The sequence below is a fragment of the Platichthys flesus genome, chromosome 4, assembly GCF_949316205.1.
Source record: "Platichthys flesus chromosome 4, fPlaFle2.1, whole genome shotgun sequence".
Taxonomy (NCBI): domain Eukaryota; kingdom Metazoa; phylum Chordata; class Actinopteri; order Pleuronectiformes; family Pleuronectidae; genus Platichthys; species Platichthys flesus.
In genome coordinates this window covers 19,690,955-19,714,189 of record NC_084948.1, presented here as the reverse complement: position 1 = coordinate 19,714,189, position 23,235 = coordinate 19,690,955, and the positions used below count along the sequence as shown (strand labels likewise).

Sequence of the window (23,235 nt, the reverse complement as noted above, 5' to 3'; positions counted from 1 at the left end):
ATCACTCGTGTCTCCTTGAAAATTAGATTTTTCCTTCTTTCTTTTTCTTCCTACTCTTCGTAATTATGTTGACTTAGTGACGGACAGGGGATAAAGCAGTTCACACATTTCCGACAAGGTTTATCCATTTCTGTAATCTCTTATTTCATGTAACGTCATCAGATCAACATGTGTAGAATACACCTCGTCTCTTATTGCATTATTTATTGGACAACCAACTCTACCGTCCTTGCATCTAATAGTCTAAATTGAATGCATTAGTCATCCTTATCTTTTTAGATTAATTAGATTTCTCTGTTATTTCTCTCTCTTTATTTTTTACCACTTGTTTTACTCCTTATACGAGTGCATGTCACGTCAGCCTTTTCCCTCCCTTTCATTTTTGTAATCCCTCCATCTTCTCATTACCATGTGAGCACTATTTATGTGCTCATTTAATCTTAATGAAGTCCTGCGACACGGAAACTTTGCAGGGCGCTTCCTGCAAAAGGGCACAGATCGTGTGTTTGTGATTGGATAACCGACTGCCTGGTGCTAATGTTTAACTACAGCAAAAATCGTACTCCCTCGCACCCTCGCTCACTCTCTCACATGCACACACACACACACACACACACACACACACACACACACACACACACACACACATACTCGCCCTCTCTTCTCTCGCTCCCTGTCTCCCCCAGTGTGTGTGTGTGTGGATTTATTTGAGAATGGATTTTGTGCCACCTGATGTTTGTTTGAGACATCATGTCAATTTGAATCGAACCTCTCAGCGTGACGCACAATCAGAATGTTGAGTTTCTCCACAGCGACATTTTACCCTCGACTTCCTCTAATACCACGAAACGTCGCAGCGTTTTATTCCAGCGTTTTGCTTCCACTTTATCATTATCAAGTCTATATTTAGTGTATTTTACAAGCGTACGGAATTAAAAACTGAAATGAGTTGACGCAGTTTGATGGTGATGTGTCTAAATCATTCTCTTTTTGTGGTGTAAAACCATGTCATGGAGTTTTGCTGCAAATCTTTTCTGCACCTCTTCTTCTCCAGAGCAATGGCTGCAAAGGCCCATGGGTATCTCACAGCCATCTGCTAAACCAAACCAGCAGCCAAATACCACAATTAATTGCATTTCTGAGAAACGTAAATAACTGCAATAAATTAAACCCTCGTATCATTAAGTTGTCTATGAGACTCCAGTGCTGCTATGGTGAGAAACCTGAGAATTACTTTTCAAAGAAAACTTGAAAAATTATGGAATTTGCAGTGTGAAAAAACAACTCCAGACCCAGGTGGCTCATCCCGCTTCACAGGTATGGCCATAAATTAACACTGTGGTTTGGTGAGAAGAGCTCAACTGTGTCTTTTTAAATGTAAAGGCAGCACATGTACAATATTCTCCAAACAAGAAGAAAAACATTGATTTTTAAGAGCTCCCTATTAATTCCCGGCCGTCTACCCCCTGAACCAGCTCTGTCATTCCCTCAGTGCCATGTTGTCAGTCGGAGTAATGGCCCTTGGATAATCTCAAAGTATAAAGTTCCCAGAGCTTTGCTGCAGGAAGGCTGTAAAGTGTGGGGGGGGGGGTGAACATATTCACTTCATTTGTATTCATTTGTATTTGTGTTGGAGAAGAGTCGCTGTATAAATATTCACGCAATTTTGCTTGCACACCAAACTCCGATCTGATATCTGTATTTGATACGTTTATGAGAAATACAATATTAATGGCTGTTGTGCAATGGTTCTGAAGGGAATTCTGATATCAGGGAGGTCATGTGAACAACCATTTGTTTCAAAAGTCCTCTCATGGTCATTCGTGTTTGACTTGAGTTCTGTTTCCGATTATTTCTATCGCAGGAAAACACCGACATTCAGCAGCCGTTGGCGGCGTTTGTCCCAGGGCGTCCACAAACTTCTCACATTGGAGCGCCTCTGACATCACAGTTATCTCCCAGACGTGCCCCAGCGATCCTGGTAACACCAACATTTCGACAAGGAAAAACAAGCTGCTCGGTGTGTTGCACGCCTCTGGCTAAAAGAATCCACAAAGTGAGGTTTCGACCCGTCCTGGAGGCACGCGAGAAGTCAAATGCATCTACTCAGGCCTCAGGACTCGGAAATGCCTACCACATGCTGTTTCACATTTCCTGTCCGATCCTCAAACGTTTCCCTCTCCATGTACCATCCTCCTTTGGCTCCGGGGCTCCTCCTCACTTCACCTCAGGAAAACCCTCGGCTCCTGCGCATCTCACCGCCCACCTACCATCGCTCTCACCATATTCTTTCAAATTGATTCCTGCCTTTCATCACCTCCTACCTGTTGCACTCCGCCTCTCCCTAACGCAAACTAGTCAGTAATTAAAAAGTTCACGGCCAATTGGACTGATTTCAGCTCAGTATGCCACACCTGTACGGGGGGGGGAACAAACTTGCACAGGCTAGTACAAACCCTTGTGTACACGCGGCTGTGGTCACAATTTAGGCTTTGGATTCCTCATTATGGAGCTTGGCCTTTTTTACAGCCCTCTTACAGCAGCGGAGAACAATCCGAGGCATTTACAAGCGACCACAGACCTGCACAGATACTCTCACACGAACGCAGACACGCAGGCCCTTTTTTTTTTATTACTGTCATGCGGCCTAGAGCGCCGCAGCGTCCAGGTGTTTCCAGGCCCCTGCAGCTGTTGACAGGAAAAGGATCCGTCCATCAGCGGGCGGTGGTATCCGAGAAGGCGGCAGCAGCCAGCCGCAGGATCAGAGGTCGCGTGTTTGATGTCACTACCAGAGTAGAGGTCACATCTCAGTTGAGGCCACGCAGCGCCGAGGCCTTCACCGTGTCGTGCCCCGGTCATTATAAGATTTTAACTCTTGAGCTAGTGGGTAGGTGTTGCTACTGTCAGTGCTCAAGACTACACAAATGCCTTGGTTTGGAGGATCAAGAAACAATATTGTCTTTCTCTCTGAAACTCATATACAGTTGCACACACAAAGAAAAACCTTAAGCTACGCTGTACAGTGTGAGACATTCCAGCTCCGACTAAAGCCAGACAGCCTGGAGGAATGAGCGCACTGATCTAGGACCAGCTCTGTGGCTGCGCCGTTCCCTTCTGTGGTGCACACAGCATCTACAGCAAATAAGTCAATGATTCCTGCACATCAACCTTTGAACTTTGGCCAACACGTCCTCACAGCAAAGGGAGTGAATCTTTTCCTCAATATCCCGTTACGACCTGCGATATATATTCGACTGCCGTAAAAACACGACAAAGTGCATTCACACAGCAACACGGCATGTACGTAGAGTTGAGCAATGTTTATTTTTCCTCTTTCCCCCCCGTGTGTGATTTTTTTTATGGCCGAAGGGAGCGACAACAGAGCAGAACGGAAGAGATGGCCTCTGTGTTATTATAAAGCAATGTGGAAAAAGAAAGTTCAAATTTGAATAAGAGATTTATATTTTTTTTCATACAATCCCTGCTGTTAGTTCATTTATTATCAAGTTTGTCTGTAGTTTACGCCGCAATTCTGAATCCTCTCATGGCAAATCAGATAAGAGAAATAGGACAGAGATATTTCATTAAAATGCTTTTATAATTACATGAATGAAGATCCACTGAACCTTTGAATTATATTATAGATTACAGGCGCTTTTATAAGGATAACACCCCTCTAAAAATGCTACTAAATGAATACTGAAAAGCAAGCTCTAAATCCCAATGATTGTTATATTGATCTGTAGAAAGGGTTTATCGAGAAGTAAGAGGAAAGTGAGAGCTAAAAAATAAATCCAGATTTAATGACGTTTGTTTTACAAAAAGCAAAGTCTAAAAAATACCAAATACTTATAATAGGTTCCCTGTTCTTTCTAGCATCTAACATTTTGTAACAATTCTAATATTTAACTGTTATGCGTTATTATGTTTTGACATGTCCTGTCTGTAAGATGCCTCTTTCACAGACCAAATCCAAAGTAACCTCGACCTGAACCTGACCGGACAAATCAAATCATGACCACCCAGGATACAGGTTTCTCTTAAAAAATAATGAAAACTAATCTGCATGTGATCTCCCTCCATCACCAGAGCAGATAACAAAAGAACAGAAAGAACCAACACGGTGCCCCGAGACAAGAAACTGCATGTTTCTCTTTTCCTCGAGATTAAACGGACAAAGCACTCAATGCTTTTGCAAATTAAAAAAAGTCCAAGAGGCAGTTGTGCTGCACTTTGGGTTTCCTTTGCCAGTGAGGATCAATCTCTCTATCCGCTCTGAATCACTCCATTCCTCCTGCGGCCCAATCTGTACTGTCTTTATTACAGAGGAGGAGGCTGGCATATAAAGTGTGAATTTATGGCGGATGAAGGGTTGCAGATTGTCCATGGAGAGTTTGTGCTCCCTGAGGATTTAGCCCCCGCCGCTCAGGAAGCGACTGGTCTTCTCACAGGCAACATGAGGCACAGACCTTTGCACAAACACACACACACACACATACACACACACAAATAGATCCACGGGTACACATTTGCAGTGTAATCTGAACCTCATCAGCCACAACCACAAGGACACTAGAAAGACTGTAATGCTTGCTGAAAGTTGGCAAAACACCTGAGACACACACTCACACACAAATCTTTCTCAACACCATGTGCTGATATTTTCGAGCACAGCCTGAACGCAATGTCCACTTAGACACAAACACACAGGCACAAACACACACAGGCACACACACAGATAGTGCCAGCGCTGTTGACAACTCTCAGCTCACATGGTCGTCGGCGCTAAAGCCAAATTCCCATGACATCTGTGATATGTATAGAGCTACTACGCCCGAAGGAGAGGCCTCTTTAGCTCACATTCAAAAGCAACTGAACCAAGCTGCTTTCAGTCCTCCTAGAAAGCAGCTCTGTTGTGCTTTTAGCTCTAAACAAAAACCTCAAAGAAATTCCCTGTTTCATGATTCTACTGAAACAGGCGCTACATCTTTCCAGAATCCCCCCCCCTCCCCCAGCACCCCCCCCCCCCCCCTGCCTGTCTGTGTCATGGCCTTTCCGAACGTGTGTGTAACAGGCGTCTGACCTTTGAGGATGACCTCCAGCTCGTCTCGTAAGATGTCGAAGGTGCTGTATCTCGAGCTGGTCTCCGGGATGATGTTCTTCTTGAGCCAGCCTCCGCAGGCGTACTGGTAGAAGTTGTCACAAGGGTCCACGGTGGCGTCCATGTTCTCGATGAGACGGGAGGCTGCGCGGACAGAGAGGAGACGAGCTCTCAAACGACGTGGAGAAAATCCAGAGAGCATTTATAATTGATTTCACTTTAAAGGTCTGATCTGTGAAAATTAGTAGGAATACTTTCTGTTAGTGTAACTGCTTAGTGATGAGTTCTGTAGAATGGGATGTGATGCATTGGCTATATTTCATCTTTGAAACACAAAACGGAAAAATGTCCACTGCAGTTAAGGTTTAATCAGTATGTACTGTACACTGGATACAATGTAACTGACACCTGCTCATTTCTCAATTTAATATTTAGGGATTTTGACAAATACGTTCATTTTCATTCTTCCGCAGAGTTGGTTGAGAAGCTCAAGACCATGATTCATTTAAGACGACAGCCAGCAGCCATAAGCTCGGATCAGAAGAAAACTGGGAGCTGGAGGTCACAGCTGTAGAAAACAAGCCTGGCTCAAGATAAAACAAAATACACAGACAACTGTATCTGTGCATTAATCTTGCATTTGGATATCACAAACACTTTGTTCTGTACAAAACAAAAGTTAAAAACTGACACATGATGTCACGGGACGTCATGTGCTCGATTATTATCAAATTATTATCATTTGATAACTATCCTCCAGACTCACTGCACCTTACATCCAGCATCTGGGACTTGAAACCTCAATGTTATCAGTTAAGCGTGAGAGTAAATTTCAATTTGTGAGCTTAAGAGGTGCTGCTAGGTGGATTTTGTTATCTTTGGGCAGAGACAGGCATCTTTAGCTGTTTCCCCTTTTGTCCAGGTTTTGTTCTAAGATAAGCTAATTAACTGGCCGCTGGATGAAGCCTTATTATGATGGACTGATATGAGAGAGGACATGTTCCCATTTAACTTTGAAAGAAATCAAAGCTCGCAAAGCTATTGAAATGTTGAACTAGTCCTTTAAAAAGTTATATTCTTGACAGAACAGAGGCAAAATATTTCAAACTCTTCTCGTAATCACAGAAATCACATGTTAAATAATTTAAAGAAACATTTAATAAAATCTAAGGTGACATATTCATCGGGCAAGTAATTCAAATAGTACAGAGATAGATATGCAGTAAGTAAAAGAGAATAAAATGGAAATGTGTTCCCTACTAAGAAGGCAGCTGAGTGATATCTTGTGACAAAGCTGTTTGTCAAAGTGACTGAAATGGGACACTGGTTCAGCAGAGAGGCATAAGGAACGAGTGGCTTCTATCGAGGGAAACTGGAGGCATAGTTAAATATTTTACATAAGTCGATTTCAGGTTTTATCAATGAAAATCATCTGCTAATTAAGTATTATAAAGTATTCAAGTTAGGGAGGGATTTGGAGGGATCTGTTTGCATGGGAAGTTTATGGCTAAATGTTTCTGCCTCTTTTCTGTATCAATTTCATGGCCAGGGGAATTTGAAACGATCCAAGAAATGGGTTTGCGTGATACAAGCATGTCTCAGCTCATTACTCTTCAGTCACGGGCTCACAGAACACTCACAGTTAAGTTGTAAAAGCTTGAGCACATTACACACTAAACACAAACACTACATCCTGATGGATTTGCTTAAGCTGTGTATACGTGTGAATGCTTATTCCCGTTAACAGTGTTGCAACCTCTCCTGTACATGTGTCCAAAGGTGGCCCAGGGTTAACGTGCATGCTGATGGGATCTGTTTCTGTTTGTTCCGGTCACTGTTGGGGCCACACATTCGCTCATAAAGTCCCCATTTTCTCCAAGTATGTGTGAAATACCTGGGCCCCTGCAGCGGTCTCAATTTTCACATCCTGTCCTCTGAGAAACATCAAAGCCTCCAGGATGGGACAGAAAGTAGATCATACAAATTCAAAAGAAAAGCACAATGCTTACCTGACTGCGTGCAGTCGGCGGTGGTGCAGATTTCATCTGCGGGAAAATACAAAACAAACCATTACTCAATGGAATTTTCGCTGTCATCCTACATTACGTTTATCCTCTGCCTCCCCTTCAACCGTTTTCTCCCTCATTTCTTTTCATCTCTGTCATCCTTCACACAGGTTCAGCCCCAGTTGGAAGTGTTGCTCCCACTCTGTCAGGAGGAATTTAGAGGCCGAACTGTTGAATCTGAATCCGACACACCACAAACCTGCCAAACCCTTAAATACTCTGCTCAATGCGTTTCGTGTGAATGCACATAATGTGCTCTCGGGTGCACTAGCCCATTCTCCTGACATGGCAGATTACACATTAGTCAACTGCAAACGATAATAACAGTCCAACACAAACACACTAACACACACACATGTATCCCTCGGTTCCATATATCATCAAACCTGTCAGGATTTTGAGTTCCTGACCTGCTGAATTTCACAATTGTTCTACACTCAAATATATTATTATTATTCGTAATGGTAGTAGTGGTAGAAGTACTATGAGGTATGGGTATTATCATTATTACTGTCATTGTTTATTTCAACTCTTCAGAAGAGATGTTTTTCTTCTTGGCTGGCATGGTGGTGCAGTGGTTATCACTGTCACATCAGAGCTATAAGGTTCCTCATGTCTTTGAGAGGTTTCTCCGGATCCTCCAGCTTCCTCCCACAGCCCAAAGACATACCATAATAGGGTTAGGGTTAATTGGAAATTCTAAATTGACCTTAAAGGGGTGAATGTGAGTGTGACTGGTTATTTGTCTCTTCATAGCCCCCTGTTAAAACCCTGGTTACATCTGACTTTTGTGTGCTATATGTCTTGTGATTTTAACTCCCAGGTCAAAACAGTGAAGACAGGTTTTAATGGTCCAAGCAGCAGTGATTGGTACGAGACACGCTAACTTGGCAAGATGGCGAAGTGAGACAATTTCTCAATTCTGGGGCATTGTGACGTTGAATATTTTTTACCAGTAGGAAAATACAGAGAGGCAAACTTTTCTACTGGCAATGGGAAAGGATTCAATGTCCTTTTTTACCGGGTGTTCCTGTGTGTCAAAAAAACTGCATATACTGCAAATTTTTGTATAAAAGATATATATCTCTAAAGGATAAGTGGCTGGCTGGATGGATGATATATTACCTGAAGTTCCCCTCAGATAATATATGTTCTGGGTTGACACTTTACAAATATAATATTATTGAAATGATTACGTCAGTTATTAATCAATGGGGCTATAGTTGAGCTTATTATCTGTGTTGATTTAATAATAATAGATACTAAACCATAGCATCCGTATCAGCCGCCCTTGGACTTAGGGATTATCTCCTGAATATAATACATAGCCCAGACTATTTGTCACGTGTATTAAAGTATAATAAGCTTGACATCTAAGTCAAAAATGCGAGCAACGCAGCAGCCAGGACATTAATGATTAGGAAACTCATGTATTACTTGTACTGTGACATTGGCCTGAAGCTGGCTCCAAGGGTTTCCCATGGTTTCAAATGAACCAGCTCTCACATTGGGAATTGATGATATTAACAGTGAAATGTCTGTTGCACAACTCTTGATAATTCACACAAAAGTCTGAAATGTGAAACACTCTGCCGTTTGAGATAATCAGTGTAAAAAATATCCCAACCCAGCAGAAAGGACCTTTGCACTGGGAATTCTTCTTCTTCTTGGCTCAGTGGTTGTACTTTTGCACTGTGTTTTAAAAGCACACAACTCAAGTGTTTTCTCTCCGCCCGAACAAATGCTGCTCTTCAGCGTGTGCTGCTTGGTGCTTACTGCTTAACTTTGTCCGTGAACTCAGACAGACACGATGGTCCGTGCACACGCTCAGTTTTAAAAGGGGGCAATCTTCACAAGTTCTGAAAAGTTCCTTTATTGTTGTGGTCAAGTGAAACACATGTTTAGATCAAGCTTGTCATTTTTTACCAAACTTTCGTGAAAAGGTTTCAGACATTTTCATTGTCAACCTGAATCCTAAGTCCGACTCACCCGTCTTCTGTGTGGCAAACAGGATGATGAGGGCAACGATGACGATGAAGAGCAAGGAGACGATGGTGGTGAGCCCGATCTCCAGGGAGGTCCAGCGTGGCTTCTTAGCCGAATTGGGGGGGATGGTCTCTGTCATTCTCAGGTCTCCTCCTTCAGCTATCGGCTGTAACAACTGACCTGAAAACCACAGAAGAAGAGCTAAAGTTTAGTACATTAACACATATCTGATAATCCATTGTGATAATATATTGAGAAGGGGATGTTCTTCTTTTTTCCTTTTGGACTCTTGAAGACTACAAAGCGATTTGAAGACATCCTAAGAAATTGAACTCGATATTTTTTCCTATTATCAATTAATTCATTGGTTTATTGATTCATTAATTGGCAGCATTTTTTTTAAATATCAACAGCAGTAGCTCAAAACAGACGAGAAACTAAAAGAGATAAATAACACCAACGTGTTTTTAATGCATACATTTCCATTGTATCTGCATAATCAGTTAACCTTAAAGTCATAAAGCAAGAATACTGAATGCCTGCAGATTGCAGCTTGTTTAACAAACATTGAAGGACATCATTTTAGACGGATGCTGCTAAGGAAAAGAAGAACAGAAGAGAAACAGTTCAAAAGACAAAAAAAAGGAAAATAAAAATCATTTGGCTTTGATATTAAAAAGAAATGGAAGATAAAGTCAAACGATATGTTTTTCAAACCGGTTTTGTAGAAAAAGGTGAGAACAATGGACGTCCTTTCCCTCTAGAGACAGTGCACTCCGGAGAAAATAAAAATGAACAACTAACACACACTTCTGACGAACAGAGAAAAAAAGAGAGACCTGTCCTCTGCTCCTCACTATACAGCGCTGATTTCCTCTCTGGGGCCGAGTGGGAACTTTACAAAGTTCAAGTTACAAGCAGTTAAGTCTATCACTGAGGAAAATTAGTCCTTGATCCTTTGTCGACGTCGCACACACACACACACACACACACACACACACAACAAACACAAACACACGTCTGTCTCTCTCACACACTTTTACAAGCTGGTGTCATGAGGCGCCTGTGTGCCGATAGTGGCTCCCTCCGTAGCCCCCTCACAGGCAGAGGACAAAGTCTCTCAGAGCTTCCTCCGAATGAGAACACATGCACAGGTATCACATGTGGCCGCGGTCCTGTCCAATGTGATTTCCCAGATCACTCCTCATTTATGGCAAACCAAAGCCAAAGCCTTAAGCCACCTCTCCTGGGTGCCGTCATTATCCCGCCTGGTAATTGGCCATGATTGTACACACAGGTCCCTACCGGCTGCTTTCCCAGCTCCTCACCAGCACTAAAAGCATGCATGACTTCCCAGCGGGTCATACGATTTGCCATGGGAGACTAGTGACCGGATGTGATTACAACGGGTTTAAAGGCAACTAGGAGTAACTGAGAAAGATGAATGATTGAAACCATAAAAAATAGGCCATGAAGCCCTACTATGACACAAGTGGATTTCAGTATGTTAACCACATGGGGGCTTTATAACTTTCCTTAGTTTAAATATTATCATTTCTATTTCTTTCGTCTGCAGGCAAACACATCACATGTGACAGCAGCCCCCACGGCTCCCATAAAACTATGCGTGCATGACACAATTGGAGGGGCCGTATTATATATTCATCCTCTCTAATCCGGACACAGTGCTTGCAAAGAAATGCTAAATTTATTGAAAAGGAAAAGAGACATAAAGACAGAGTGGAGGTATATATGTGGGGGAAAAAAACAAAAAGAGTGATAGAGTGTGTGTGTGTGTGTGTGTGAGGGGGGGGGGGTAAAGAAAGCCATAAAAACAGAGTGAAACACTAAGAGGTCCTAAATCAGCGGATAAGCGACTCCCTCTCGGTGAGCGGAGGCATGTTTGGTATTAATCATAGTAACCATCTACTGTACGTCCTCCCCGTGCACCATCACTCATGCATTATGGTTACTGCTGATTCTGTGGAGATTACAGAATCTGTTAGTGCCGTGCAAGCCTGATAGTGACGTCTTTATGGCTGTTCGCTCTGTGAGGGAGGAAGCCGAGTTATCTGTGGGGTGAGCTGTCATCTCTGCTGCTGAGGTTACTGCCTCTGTTGCAGGATCTGTAATGTGGCTCTATACAGTTTTTCCAGGGTGAGTTTTTTATTTTTTTTGGGGGGGGGGGGGGTAATATGCTGCACCATGTCAGGACCATAATGGGTTAAATCTGTTCCAAAAGACAAAACTCCCTCTCTCCCTGTCTGTCGTGATGTAGGTACAGTATCTCAAACACAAACAGTCTTGCAGGTCTTGTGAGACCCCGGACGCCTCTTGCACCTAATTGAGTTTGAAGAAGTAGAGGAATGTGGCCTACTTTAAACTCAAAATAACACCTTCTCTGGGATATGATTTTCAGCTCTGGGGCCGATGGCTGCACACCCAGAGTCAGAATCTCTGTGAGATCAGACTCAATGCCCAGAGGTGCAGTGATCTAGCTGAAATGAACCCTACCTCCTACATTGCTTTCCCAATGGCTTGTCTGAGGGGAATATGAATGGAATAGAGGAAAAAACTTGTTTTAAAGAAAATCCCCGGTGCACATGCAGCTTGAATTTCAGCTAATGAGAGTTGACGAAATGAAAATCATCTTGGTTTTGTAAAACTCCAGTGAGACAAACAGTCACCTGCGGCACATGAGCAAGCCCGCAGCCAAGCGGGTGCCAGCTCCTCATCTCCTGTTGCACGTCGGGAACTCCAAGTGTGTGTGTGTGTGTCATCAAGTGTGTGTGTGGAGGGTGTGTGGCACGATCAACTGGTGCACGCTGTCCCGGTGTCACCAAGCCGGCACGCGTGCACACGCACAGAAATAAATATATAACCAATGCGCACACACAAACCCCCCCATACGCACGGATGGCAGCGCGTTGTGAGGCGCGCGCGCTCCGGGTGCGTGAAGCCACTTACCAGATGTGTCGGGAAATTTTCGGTCGATGATATAAATGGGCATCACATCCACTGATCAAACATCCATCAGATCCACGAAGGGAGCGCGCGCTGCTGATCGATCCGCTCCAGACGGTCTATCTGCTTCACCCCTGGATTTCCAACAAGGCACAAATCCGATCCCGCCTCTCTTCTCTCTTCTCCCTTTCTATTCTAGGAGAGCACATTCACACGCACGCACGCACACTCACACGCACGCACTCACACCCTTCACTTAGGCTACAACTACCCACAGCACCGCATCTACCCGGAGCAGATCGCTGAATTCAAATGATCCATCAGACTCTTGCGCTGCGCAGGTTGCTCGAGCGTGTTATCCACGAGCGGGGGATTCCTTGTTTCTGCAGCCGGGGACATGTGAGGCGCAGCCTGAAGTCGCCTCTCTGAAGTTCCTCGCATGCACCGAGTCGTCGCGTCCTCTGTCAGGGCGTCGTTTAGAAGTGACCCTGTCAGCAGCACTTGCTGTCAGTGGCGCCTCAGTAGCTCCCGGGCGCAGGTTCAGTTGGAGCGATGAAGTGATACGCAGCGTGTTTCAATGTACTTCATCATAGCCTGGGCTTCCAGTAGCACTTTGATCCACAGCACTGAGTGGTGCGGATCAGAGAGTGCATACTCAAATGATCATCACCATCCCCATCTGTCACATTGTAACGAGAATGTAAAGTAACTAAAGTGAGTTACTCCACTGTTTTTGACTTTTTACCTTCAGAAATACAGGATTTTCAAATAGGACAAGATGGTTAATATCCCTTGTAAGTTTGAAGGTCTTCTTCCCATGTTCAGTTACCAGCTACCATTAGATGTTAGAAGATGTTAGCGGCCACTATCCTTTGCAACTTAGTGTAATCAAGTGTTTTGTACTTGTTATCAACGATATAGGCTGAACTTGAGGGTACCCTGGGGCTAAAGGTAAAAGATTAGTCTTAATTTTTACAGTGAGGTCCCCATGGGGTCCCAGGGTCCTGCTTAGGGAATCAGCATATCTTTTCAAACTGGGGTAAGGGACATTTCTCCGCAAACAAGTTTATGTTCAGTTGGTTGATTTGTTTGTGAACAGGATTACGCAAAAACTACTAGAATTATTGCCGATAAACTTATTACGTTTGGGTAAGGGAAGGACCAATTATATTTTTGCTGTGGATCTCGATCAAGGGGTAGATCCAGAAAGGTTTTTATCACTTGCTTTAACTGATTTCCCCACGGAATAATTTGTGGATCTTGATAATGAAAAAAATAAGTAATTTCTATGAATGCATAATTTAATCTAGGACAGCTATTAGGCCTATAGGCAGAAGTTTGTGCTCCACGGAACACGATTCTAGTTTTCAAAAGATACTTTTAGGACTTCACAAATTGAAAAATACACAAATCAGATACCTTAAACGCAGAGACTGGCTGGAACTCCTCTTTCGTGTGTTATCTGATGTTAGATGGTAGTGTTGATGATGATGCCACCGGCTCTTGGTTTTTTCCAGGTTCGGGTCAGTCAGTCTTGATGAAGTATTTGCAAGAGTCCTTTTTGAAAGGAATAATCCCAGCAGTAGATTGTCTCAAACATACAGAGCAGAGGGAGGTTGTACTTGTCTTTGAGCTTGTCGTTGCTCTGCAGCTCGATGGTTTTGTAAAGTGATGGATCAACCTGTTCCACGTTGAACAGTTTAAAAAATATTTATGTTTACTTTTCTTGTTTGGAAGAGTTTTGGGAACTCACCAGAATAGGCAGATGTGATAGCAGGTGTTTGTTCTTGCGGAGCAAACATATTTAAAGTGTTTATAATATATTATCTATTAACTCTGAAGGAAATGTTTATCTACAATTAACTGTTCTTTGCTTTTACCCCAGAAGAAGAATTGCTTGCACGAGATCATTTTCGTGTTGCCCTTTTATTCATGAAGTGTCTCTCAGGCTGTAAATGCCCCAGAGGCCTGAGGTTCCCTATCCGTGCAGAAACAAAATGCTGTATCTGAAAATCATCTCTAGGTGTAAATCATGTGGCTCTGCTGGTGTCACCAGTGTTAGCAGTACTGCATATGTTCAACAACTCTATAAAGGGAAGTTGGGGTGTTTGAATATATTCTCATAGGCATAGAGAGGCTATATATATGAATGTTGCGCCTCCACTTCCGCGTGATATTGGTGTGGAGCCACTATACCGATTCTCACGCTCAATCAATCACAAATCAGTCTAAGCTGTCAATCATAACGTTTCACTCCATTTTGAATTTCATCACATAAGTAACTTAAACCAAACTTACAGGAAGAATGAACACATGAACAAACACCTGTGTGATGGGAGCTACCACAAATGACAGAAACCATCTTTGGAAAAAAGTTATTAACGTCTGCTTCGACTTTTTAATTTGGTCCATGTCCTCTAGAGATGAATTGGCTTCACATTCGAGTTGTCCTCACACTCGGTAGTTAAAGACATCACCAGCCCTGTATATTGCTTTTGTTTCTATTCCAATTACAACCTGCCTGATGTGTTATAACCTGTAATTTGTATAGGGAACTATCTCTCAGACTAGTCCCCATCAAATATTTCTTTATTTAATTATTATTGTATCACGTATGACTTTTCTTTTTGTCCCTGCTCTCCATAATATTAAACACAGAAGATCACCAAAGTGTCAATCTCATACGGACAATTAACTCATGTAGTTTTATAGCGTAAAAGTGTAAATAAGCCTTAAAGTGAGAAGAAAGTAAACAGATGCTTCTCTTCATAGAATAAATTACCCAATTTCATTGTAAGCAAGGGACTAAACAACTGGATGTCATTGTTTTCAGTGGCTCACCAAAGTCATGCAATATATATGAGGCTGTGTTTGTTGATGTCTTTTTAAAATAAATTTAGGTTCAGCACAGCACTGGTATAAACATTTACCTGCTGTGACTGGAAAACTTAGCATATTTTTGATAAGCCAACTTTAACTAGACCCAAACCTTTCCTTACCGCCCTTAGATTTTAGCTTTGCAGGCTCATTGCAGCTCCATTGTCCAATATGTAGTTTCAACCTAAGATATACAGTAAATGACTATGCAAACCTATTTCTTTGCCCCCCATCATACCATCCACAGTTCATTGCTTCTGCACAGCATGATTCCTCTTATGAGAAATGTTCATCTGTGTGTATATCTTCAGAATATCTGCAAAGATGAACCGACAGCAGTTTTCGAAGGAGCTGCCCGTCGGTGCGTCCAGAAGATGTACACATTCACCGGCAGTGATCATATTTTCCATCATTTTGCTGCCGAGCTCTCGAAATAAAACCCCTCACCCCATCTCCATTGGCCATTTGAGCTGTGTACGCTGTCAGTAAACGCAGCGTGTTATAGACTCCTGGAGAGTATTGGATTTTAATTGCGCTGTGTCTGGGGTGACACAGGTATTAAACTGTCTTTTGCCGTAAAACAAGGTGCACATTTAAACAAACATACATAGACACATATTGCATTGCTCTAAAGGTCTTGTAGTACAACATTAAACCTGCACGCCAGCACGCATTGGTAGCATTTATTCACAATCCATGTTTTTATGATTTGAAAGGTGTGGTCTTAATTGTAGCTTAGCGGAATCTATTTCTTGGCAAAACCTTTGTTCCTTTGTATTCTCAGATCCGTTTGTTTCCGTGGAAGCGGTTCCCCTTCCAAGGCATGAGTAATATGTTCCTCAGAAGCAAACAGCATAACTAAAACATGGTTCTGCATTTGATCCGCATATGACTGTGATTCACAGAGAGTCACTGCAGAACAACACGTTTGTTGCCATTTCAAGAACCCGTGTGTCTTTTTTCCCATCAGATGATAACAAATGTATTATTGTTTGCTTGGTGTCTTGGTGGTAGACGGGGTGAGAAACTTTTGGTTTGGGTCAAGGTCACTCAGTAGAGGGATGTTCTCCCAGCACCTCCCTTCACCCACTGTCATGGGAGAAACTTTACTATCAGCACCAGACCGGGTGCCCAGTCCTCCTCAGAGTCTGCACAAAAACACCCACATTCACATGCAACACACATAAATAACCCTGTTGCCCTCAGAGCTGGTTTGAGACTGATGACGGTCACGAGGCCTTAAGAAGAGGAACAGAAAAGTCATAAAAAGCAAAAAAATAGCTTAATGTGCAAACTGACCCAATATTTCCAGACTGGCACAGACAGTTTGGGATATTTTTTATATTTTCTTTTGTTATCTATGAGGAATGGGAAGGAGGGAAATAATATCCCAGTACGATAACAAAGGTATTTTGTTGTTTTCAAAACCCCATGATACTGGTATCATTGCTCTTTGCTGCCGATTCATGTGATTCAGGATGAAAAAACACAAAGTGATGGAGGAAGGTAAGCGGTTGCAATGTTGAGGCTGGATGTTATTCACATTAACTGCATTAACTCACTTTTATGCTTAACCTTGGTGGGACCGACTTTATGTCCACATCGTGCCTGTGTCCCGTTTTGTCCTTACACTGGTATTAATTCAGTCCAAAACACAGTTTCAGATTTTTTCAATCAAATTTGTGCAGAAAGGTTTTTTTGGTGATTATGCTCTCGAGAATTTTTTGTTCTTTGAAATGCACAGTTATCATCCTCTTGATTTGCCCACTCGTTTTGCAGTAGTGGGCTTTTATCGATAGGAATCTGCTGATGTGAGATGGACTGACAAGTGACATAGATACTGCAGCCTCTTCAAAGGACTTTCCATGTGGATTAGATAAGCTCCTATTCCAATTTTAATGAAATGGCTCCATGTACAAACCATGTTCTCCACTCCACTGTTTAGTCAGACTTGAGCTGATATTTTCAAACTGCTGCGGTTGTTACTTTTCTAACAAAAGTTTGATGGCAGGTTAAACTTTGACTCTTCTAAAATAGTTCTACCCTTTAGTTGCATAATATTGAGCAGACAGGTGCTTCACATCCACATCAGTCTCTGCACTTATTTACTCCGTCTCTCACTCACACACACTTCCACAGGCACGCACACACATTCTTACCCTCGTACCCTTGTCCCCTCCACAGACCCACACGCTGACAGCTGGAGGTCGAGAGGGTCAAGTTCAAGGCTGCTACAAAACCTTTGATCTCAGGCTTAGTGTGATCACTTGTCCTGGTTCATACTGCACCAGGAAACCGACCACTCTGCTGTGAAGGATTTCCCCCGTCTCCAGTACTTGTTGAAACCTTCCAAATAACTCTCTTGCTCTTAGTTGTTTCCCACGAGTCACTTTCTTCAACTAAATGATGAGTTATTTTCCAAATCAATGCTCATTTGCTGGAGTCTTCCTCAATGCATTTGCATCTCTTTGTGTCGGAATCAGTCTGAGCGAGACCCAGAAGAATGCTCACTGATGGAGCTCATCTGTCATGGCCACTTAGAGGGCCCTCTCCAGAGCCGGTTCCTTTACCCTGCGGCACCTTAGTGCTGGGCTCTCGGAGACTGATAAACCACTTCACTGTGTCCCACTACTGTACAATTTGTCTTAGTGCACAAATGACCTGACAGAGGGAGACTGGACCATGTGCTCGAGTAACTCGCTCGCAGTGTGGGTGAGAACTCACCCCGAGCATTAGAGGATCGACGAGTAGATAATCAAGTGTAATTACTGTCTTCATTGACTTAATCAAAAGCAAGTTTGTTTGTGCAAAGTACTGCTCCAGGATATGTACTGAAAGCGCTGTAGCTCTTTTAATAAGGCACCAATTGAGAAGGGGTTTTGCATTGTACCTTATGGTTTTTAATGATGGTTAATAAGAAACTTACTCATCTCGTATAGTAAGAACAACTGTTAAAACTGTAAGCCTAAAGAAGCTGCGGAGAACCTGAAGGGTCGGTCATTGAAAACCTTTGATTACTATCCCCAACATTGATAATGCTGATCTCACCAAACAGAGCAGGTGGGAAACACAAGCCAAACTTAATTATAAGCAACTTGGAAAACCAAACTGTAATATCGGATTAGTTAATGTCTCATTTTCTGATAAGGTTTGATGAATATTTAATAAGTTGTTCATTATAAAGTCTTTACAATGGTTGCTTTTATAGAAAGAGAATTCATAATCCTTTTAATTATGAATTCCCACCAGTGTCTTTACAATTCAGTGATGCTGTCTAAACTGATAAATATGTTATTCTTGTTAGATGGATGTCTTTCTAGGAAAATGGGATGTGTAAAGCTGACATGCAGCCGCGAGTTCCCGTTCCAACCACCAAAGCAGAATAACTGGGTTGCACAACGATTCTCTTTCCTGGTATCACTGATAACTTCAGTAATCTCAAAGTACAGCAATGAAAAACCTCACCGCGTGGAAGCAATCGCTGGTTTCAACACAGATTCTTGTCAACCGACGGCATGTTTCAGCAGGAATCTGGGCACGGCTCAGTGTGGGCAGAAAACAACACAGATGCAACGGTGGGAATCATCCTAATCCGGATTTTGAGGATGGATTTAAGTGAAAGCAGCCGTTGATCAAAATGTCAGGCATGTCTAGACCGATTGAACCACCAGGATTCCTTGGGTTGGGGCTTTGGTGCTGACAGTGGTTTAAACTGTGCTTTGTGACAAACATCCCCAGCACTGGCGTATGTGGTCACCTCTGTGTGGCGCTCGGGTTTTCTGCAAACAGACATCTCACTGTTCGGAGCATATATACGTCCTAACACGCCAAGCTGATCTGTTAACCACAGCTGACATTCCTACATTTCAATAAGGATTTATACTCCTCGCCTCCTCCCCCCTGACTCCCATCCCATTCCCCTCTGCCCCAAAGTCTCCGACAGGAAATGTTTCACTCTGCTCGACTTTGAGCAGTCAGCAGACAAACTGTCCATCTCCTCTCTTGCTCTTTCACCCTCGACACACCAGAGGACCGTTTCTTCCTCGAAGTTCCTGCAGCGAGTTAGCAGATGATGTGTGTGTGTGTGTGTGTGTGTGTTTGGGGGGGGGGGGGGGACATTATGCAGCAATATGGTGAGCGCAGCGTGAAGGTGCAACACCCAGCAGGCATCAGAGAGAAAATTGTTAATACCAACCACTGCTGTCTGCCTCTCCGAAGATCTCAAATGGCCCTGGCTCATGTGGAATTTGCTTTCCATAAAGCCACTGCCCTCTAATGTTCTGCAGCGACAGCACAGTGACATCTACATTTGGCTGTAACCGCCCCCCCCCCCCCCCCCCCCCACCCTGTGCCGAAACACTCTTGTTATTTTTTAGTGATGTTCAAATGACAGATTCTTTTTTTCTTTTACGCCATGCAGACAACATTTTACAAACGGAGCATCTCTGTCTCCGAGATGTGCGCTGGATTGGAAAGAGCGAGATTGAAAACACACTTCCCCAGATAAAAATCGGCTGCCAGTTGACTTGTTGGGGAGTTGCCGTGCTTCCACAGTGTTTTGAAGAGCGCTCTGGTTTGATAGCACGCTTGCCTTGAGAGAATTTGAAAAGTTTGCCCAGCCAGGCTTATCAGCGGCGGGCGGATGATAGGCGAGCAGTACGCAGCTGTCAATCAAGGGGAGCTTTCTTACCAGAGGCTCAATCCCACATGATCTGTTTGTGTTTGGATGATTCACTCATTTAGCTCCTTGTTTAAAAAGCCTAACGCAAACACGTCTATTTAATTCAAATTAAATTTCCTAATTTGCCACTCGCCGCTTTGCCTTTCTGCCAGGGCCCAGTTGACAGTCCAGTTCTAAAGAGTTGATTTATTCTGAAGAATGGTGCCAGGTACCGTACAGTGCAGTTTACTGGGTTCCCGTGACAGTGAGCCATGTCTGCTGCCGCTCTGTCTGCCTCTCTGTGGTTATTGCATCAGAGGAATGAAGGAGAGCGCAACAGTGAGCTGGGGCCCGGAGGGTGAGAGAGGTACTAATGGGCCCTTAATGAAAATCTCTCGTCTGCTCATTAATGTAGAAATATACACATACCATGCAAAGTGGCAGTGGACGGGGAGGCAACACACTCACTCACACACACACACACACACACACACAAACACACACACACACACACAAGCACACACACAAGCACACACACACACACACACACACACACACACACACACACACACACACAAGCACACACACACACACATGCACACACACGCACACACACACACACACACACACACACACACACACACACACACACACACACACACACACACACACACACACACACACTACCACACAACCACTCAGGTAAAAACAGATGGCTTTGTCACATCACTTACTTATAAAGCTCCACTTTCATCTCCTCTCCTCTCTGTCACGTAATGCTGTCTTCCACTCTAATAATGAAGAAAATACCAAATAATGGATTCTCATTATTTTATCTGCATTAATGCGCAGACACTGAACATAGGTTTCCCTTTATGTTCTTCTCAGTGACAAACCACTTAAATTACTATGTGCTGGTTGTTTTCTTGACCTTTTGTTTCTTCTTCAAATAATTGATTCCATTAAAGTCGACATGCTGGAGGAATTCATTATGCTGATTAGTGTTTGGATGGAGGGTTGGAGATCACGGCGAAAGAGAGGTGGGGGGGGGGGGGAACAGAAAACTAATTTGTCACATCTCTTCACAGTCAGACGCCTGGATGATTTGTGTCCCTGCAGGACTGTAGCTGTGACCCACCTGAAGACACACGGGATCCTCTGCACCCAGCACTTGCAGATTAATAATGACATGGGTTACAAACCTGCAGGATAATATACCATAATGCACTAAATAAAGATGTTGCTGTGTAATTGTGGTTATGTTATTTTAACTAACTGGCTTTAGGGAATATGTTTGGACACCTGCTTCATCCTAAATGGCATGGTGGTGTTTGACACACTCTCTCTCACACACACACACACACACACACACACACACACACACACACACAGAGGTTTTCTTTTTCCACAGTGCAATAGGTCCATCTGGTGGATAAATCAGAAACACTGCTCTTAGTGATCCACCAAGAGATTCCCCTCCACATGTAAGGTAAGTAAGACAAACTCTATAGTCCTTATTCTGTTCAGACATATGTTCCAAAATCTATCTAGAGTTTATCTGAGGCTTTAGAAAAGTTCGACTTTTAGTACAAAATTGGTACGTAAGACAGTATTATCAATCCATTTGATCAGATTAACCTTATAAAAAGGTGATCAAAGGTTATGGATATGTTTTAGTGTAATTCCTCCCCAACATGAACTTTTGAACTACAGATGGATTTTTTCAAGGCAAGAGGAATGCCTACAACAAGCAATTACTGTAGTTTCCCAATTAGGAATAAGAAAGGCATTTCAAAATAAATAGTCCTTCAATAATCAATATATTTAAATCAAGTGAACTTATCATTTTATTTAGCATTTTTGTGTCTTATCATTGTTTTATTAATTTGGCTGTAGGCCGAAGACCCCTGAAGTAAGTTATTCCATAAAAGTGATCATATTTCACACATTTTCACAGTGATATGCACCAGGTCATGTGCATTTTATCTAACAGACATTTATCCCAGCTAACATGTTATTGTATATGTTAAATGTACCAATAATTTATTTATTTAAAGTACATTTTTATATGGCTATAAGAATACAGTATGGAGCAGTGCAACATACCACAGCATTTACAGCCTATTAGTGTGCACTGCCTGTTCCTAGATGAGCCTTTATACAAATGTACAAAACACATACAAATATATAAAACAACACAATAATCACTCATAACTCGTCCACAAAACACAACTAGTCCACAAAACACCTTTGGATTTTACACCATGTTTTTTAGTCACCATGTTCACTGTAATCCATGCGTGAACATGGCTCTAGAGGAGAATATCAGAGGACATTTAGGCCAAAGAACGGTGTAAATGCAGTGTTTCAAGTGGAAAATTGAATGTCGGGGCTTACGGCCACTTTGATGACACAACAGAAGCAGTATTCAGGCATTTTCCATTTTTTTTCTGTTGTTTTTTTCTCGTTTGAAGAAGTGGTTGCATTTACTTCAATGGTATTTGATTTGGCTTCAACGCTGTTTACCCCCGAAACTCCAAAAGTGTTCTCTGGATGCAAACACTCCATCAGCATCGTGGTGATTAGATAATGAGTGCATTTTCCTTTTCCGGTGAACCATTACATTACATTACATTTTATTTAGCTGACGCTTTTATCCAAAGCGACTTACAATAAGTGCATTCAACCCTGAGGGTACATACCAAGGAACCAACCCTTTAAAGTGTCCGTTTTTTAACACCACACCAAATTTACATTAACAAGTGCCATCCTGCTTGTCATTGATGACAACTACGTGTGTGTTTTCTTTACCCCGGCCGTGACCTGACAGCCTTCCTGCCAGTCGTCACCATCCTGGAGAACATGCCTGCACAAAATGTATCTCTCTCATGGTAATTTTTCCATATTTTGTGATCCATGCATTTGCTCATGAATTGTCTGGTACACTTATACCTGCAACATTCTCTGAGAAAACCATTAGTCACCTTTTTCTGAGAAATATAACAACTGCTGTGTTTGACAGAAACAAGGAGAGAGAGAGAGAGAGAGAGAGAGAGAGAGAGAGAGAGAGAGAGAGAGAGAGAGCGAGATCAAGGCAAAAATGTGTTTGTTTATGACCATTCACTCCTGTCAGTGTTGCCATGGAAACAGGGGCAAGGTCAGGACCTTCTGACCATCGACTCGGGCGGACTGGAAATGGGCAGACACACACACACACGCAAACAAAAAGAAAGTAATTCTCTCACTCTGCACTTTCATCATCAATAAGAGATGGAAATACGCCTCGTGCATTATAGACGACTGCCTTTCATACATCCACACACACTTTCACAAACATCAGTTACTGAGCCTACAGGTGCACACACACTGTTCAACTGTGCAGTGAAAGAGTTCCCGAACAAATCTAGTTCATGCTCTGAATTTGAATGATGCCTTATGAATATTTGTATACCTTTGCAAAATTGAATGTTTTGATATCTTCTTTTGTATGAAATTATCATGGATTTTATTTGATATTATGTCATGTCGACAGTCTAACCCTGGACTTTCCTGCCTTTATCTCTTCTGCCTCTCAAATAAAG

At 42.7% G+C, this 23,235-nt stretch overlaps 1 protein-coding gene across 1 annotated transcript in view; it reads right to left on the bottom strand.

The window, feature by feature from the left end:
• LOC133952416 (neprilysin-like) overlaps positions 1–12,377 on the bottom strand; it is a 31,062-nt gene extending 18,685 nt beyond the window's left edge. Inside the window, exons 1-4 of the mRNA XM_062386844.1 lie at positions 12,121–12,377; positions 9,157–9,333; positions 7,111–7,146; positions 5,084–5,245 (exon numbers count right to left, since the gene is read on the bottom strand). Of these exons, the coding sequence (XP_062242828.1) occupies positions 5,084–5,245; positions 7,111–7,146; positions 9,157–9,333; positions 12,121–12,163 (418 nt within the window). The 5' untranslated portion in view covers positions 12,164–12,377. The remainder of the gene's footprint in view (positions 1–5,083; positions 5,246–7,110; positions 7,147–9,156; positions 9,334–12,120) is intronic.
• Between the last annotated feature and the right edge of the window lie 10,858 nt (positions 12,378–23,235).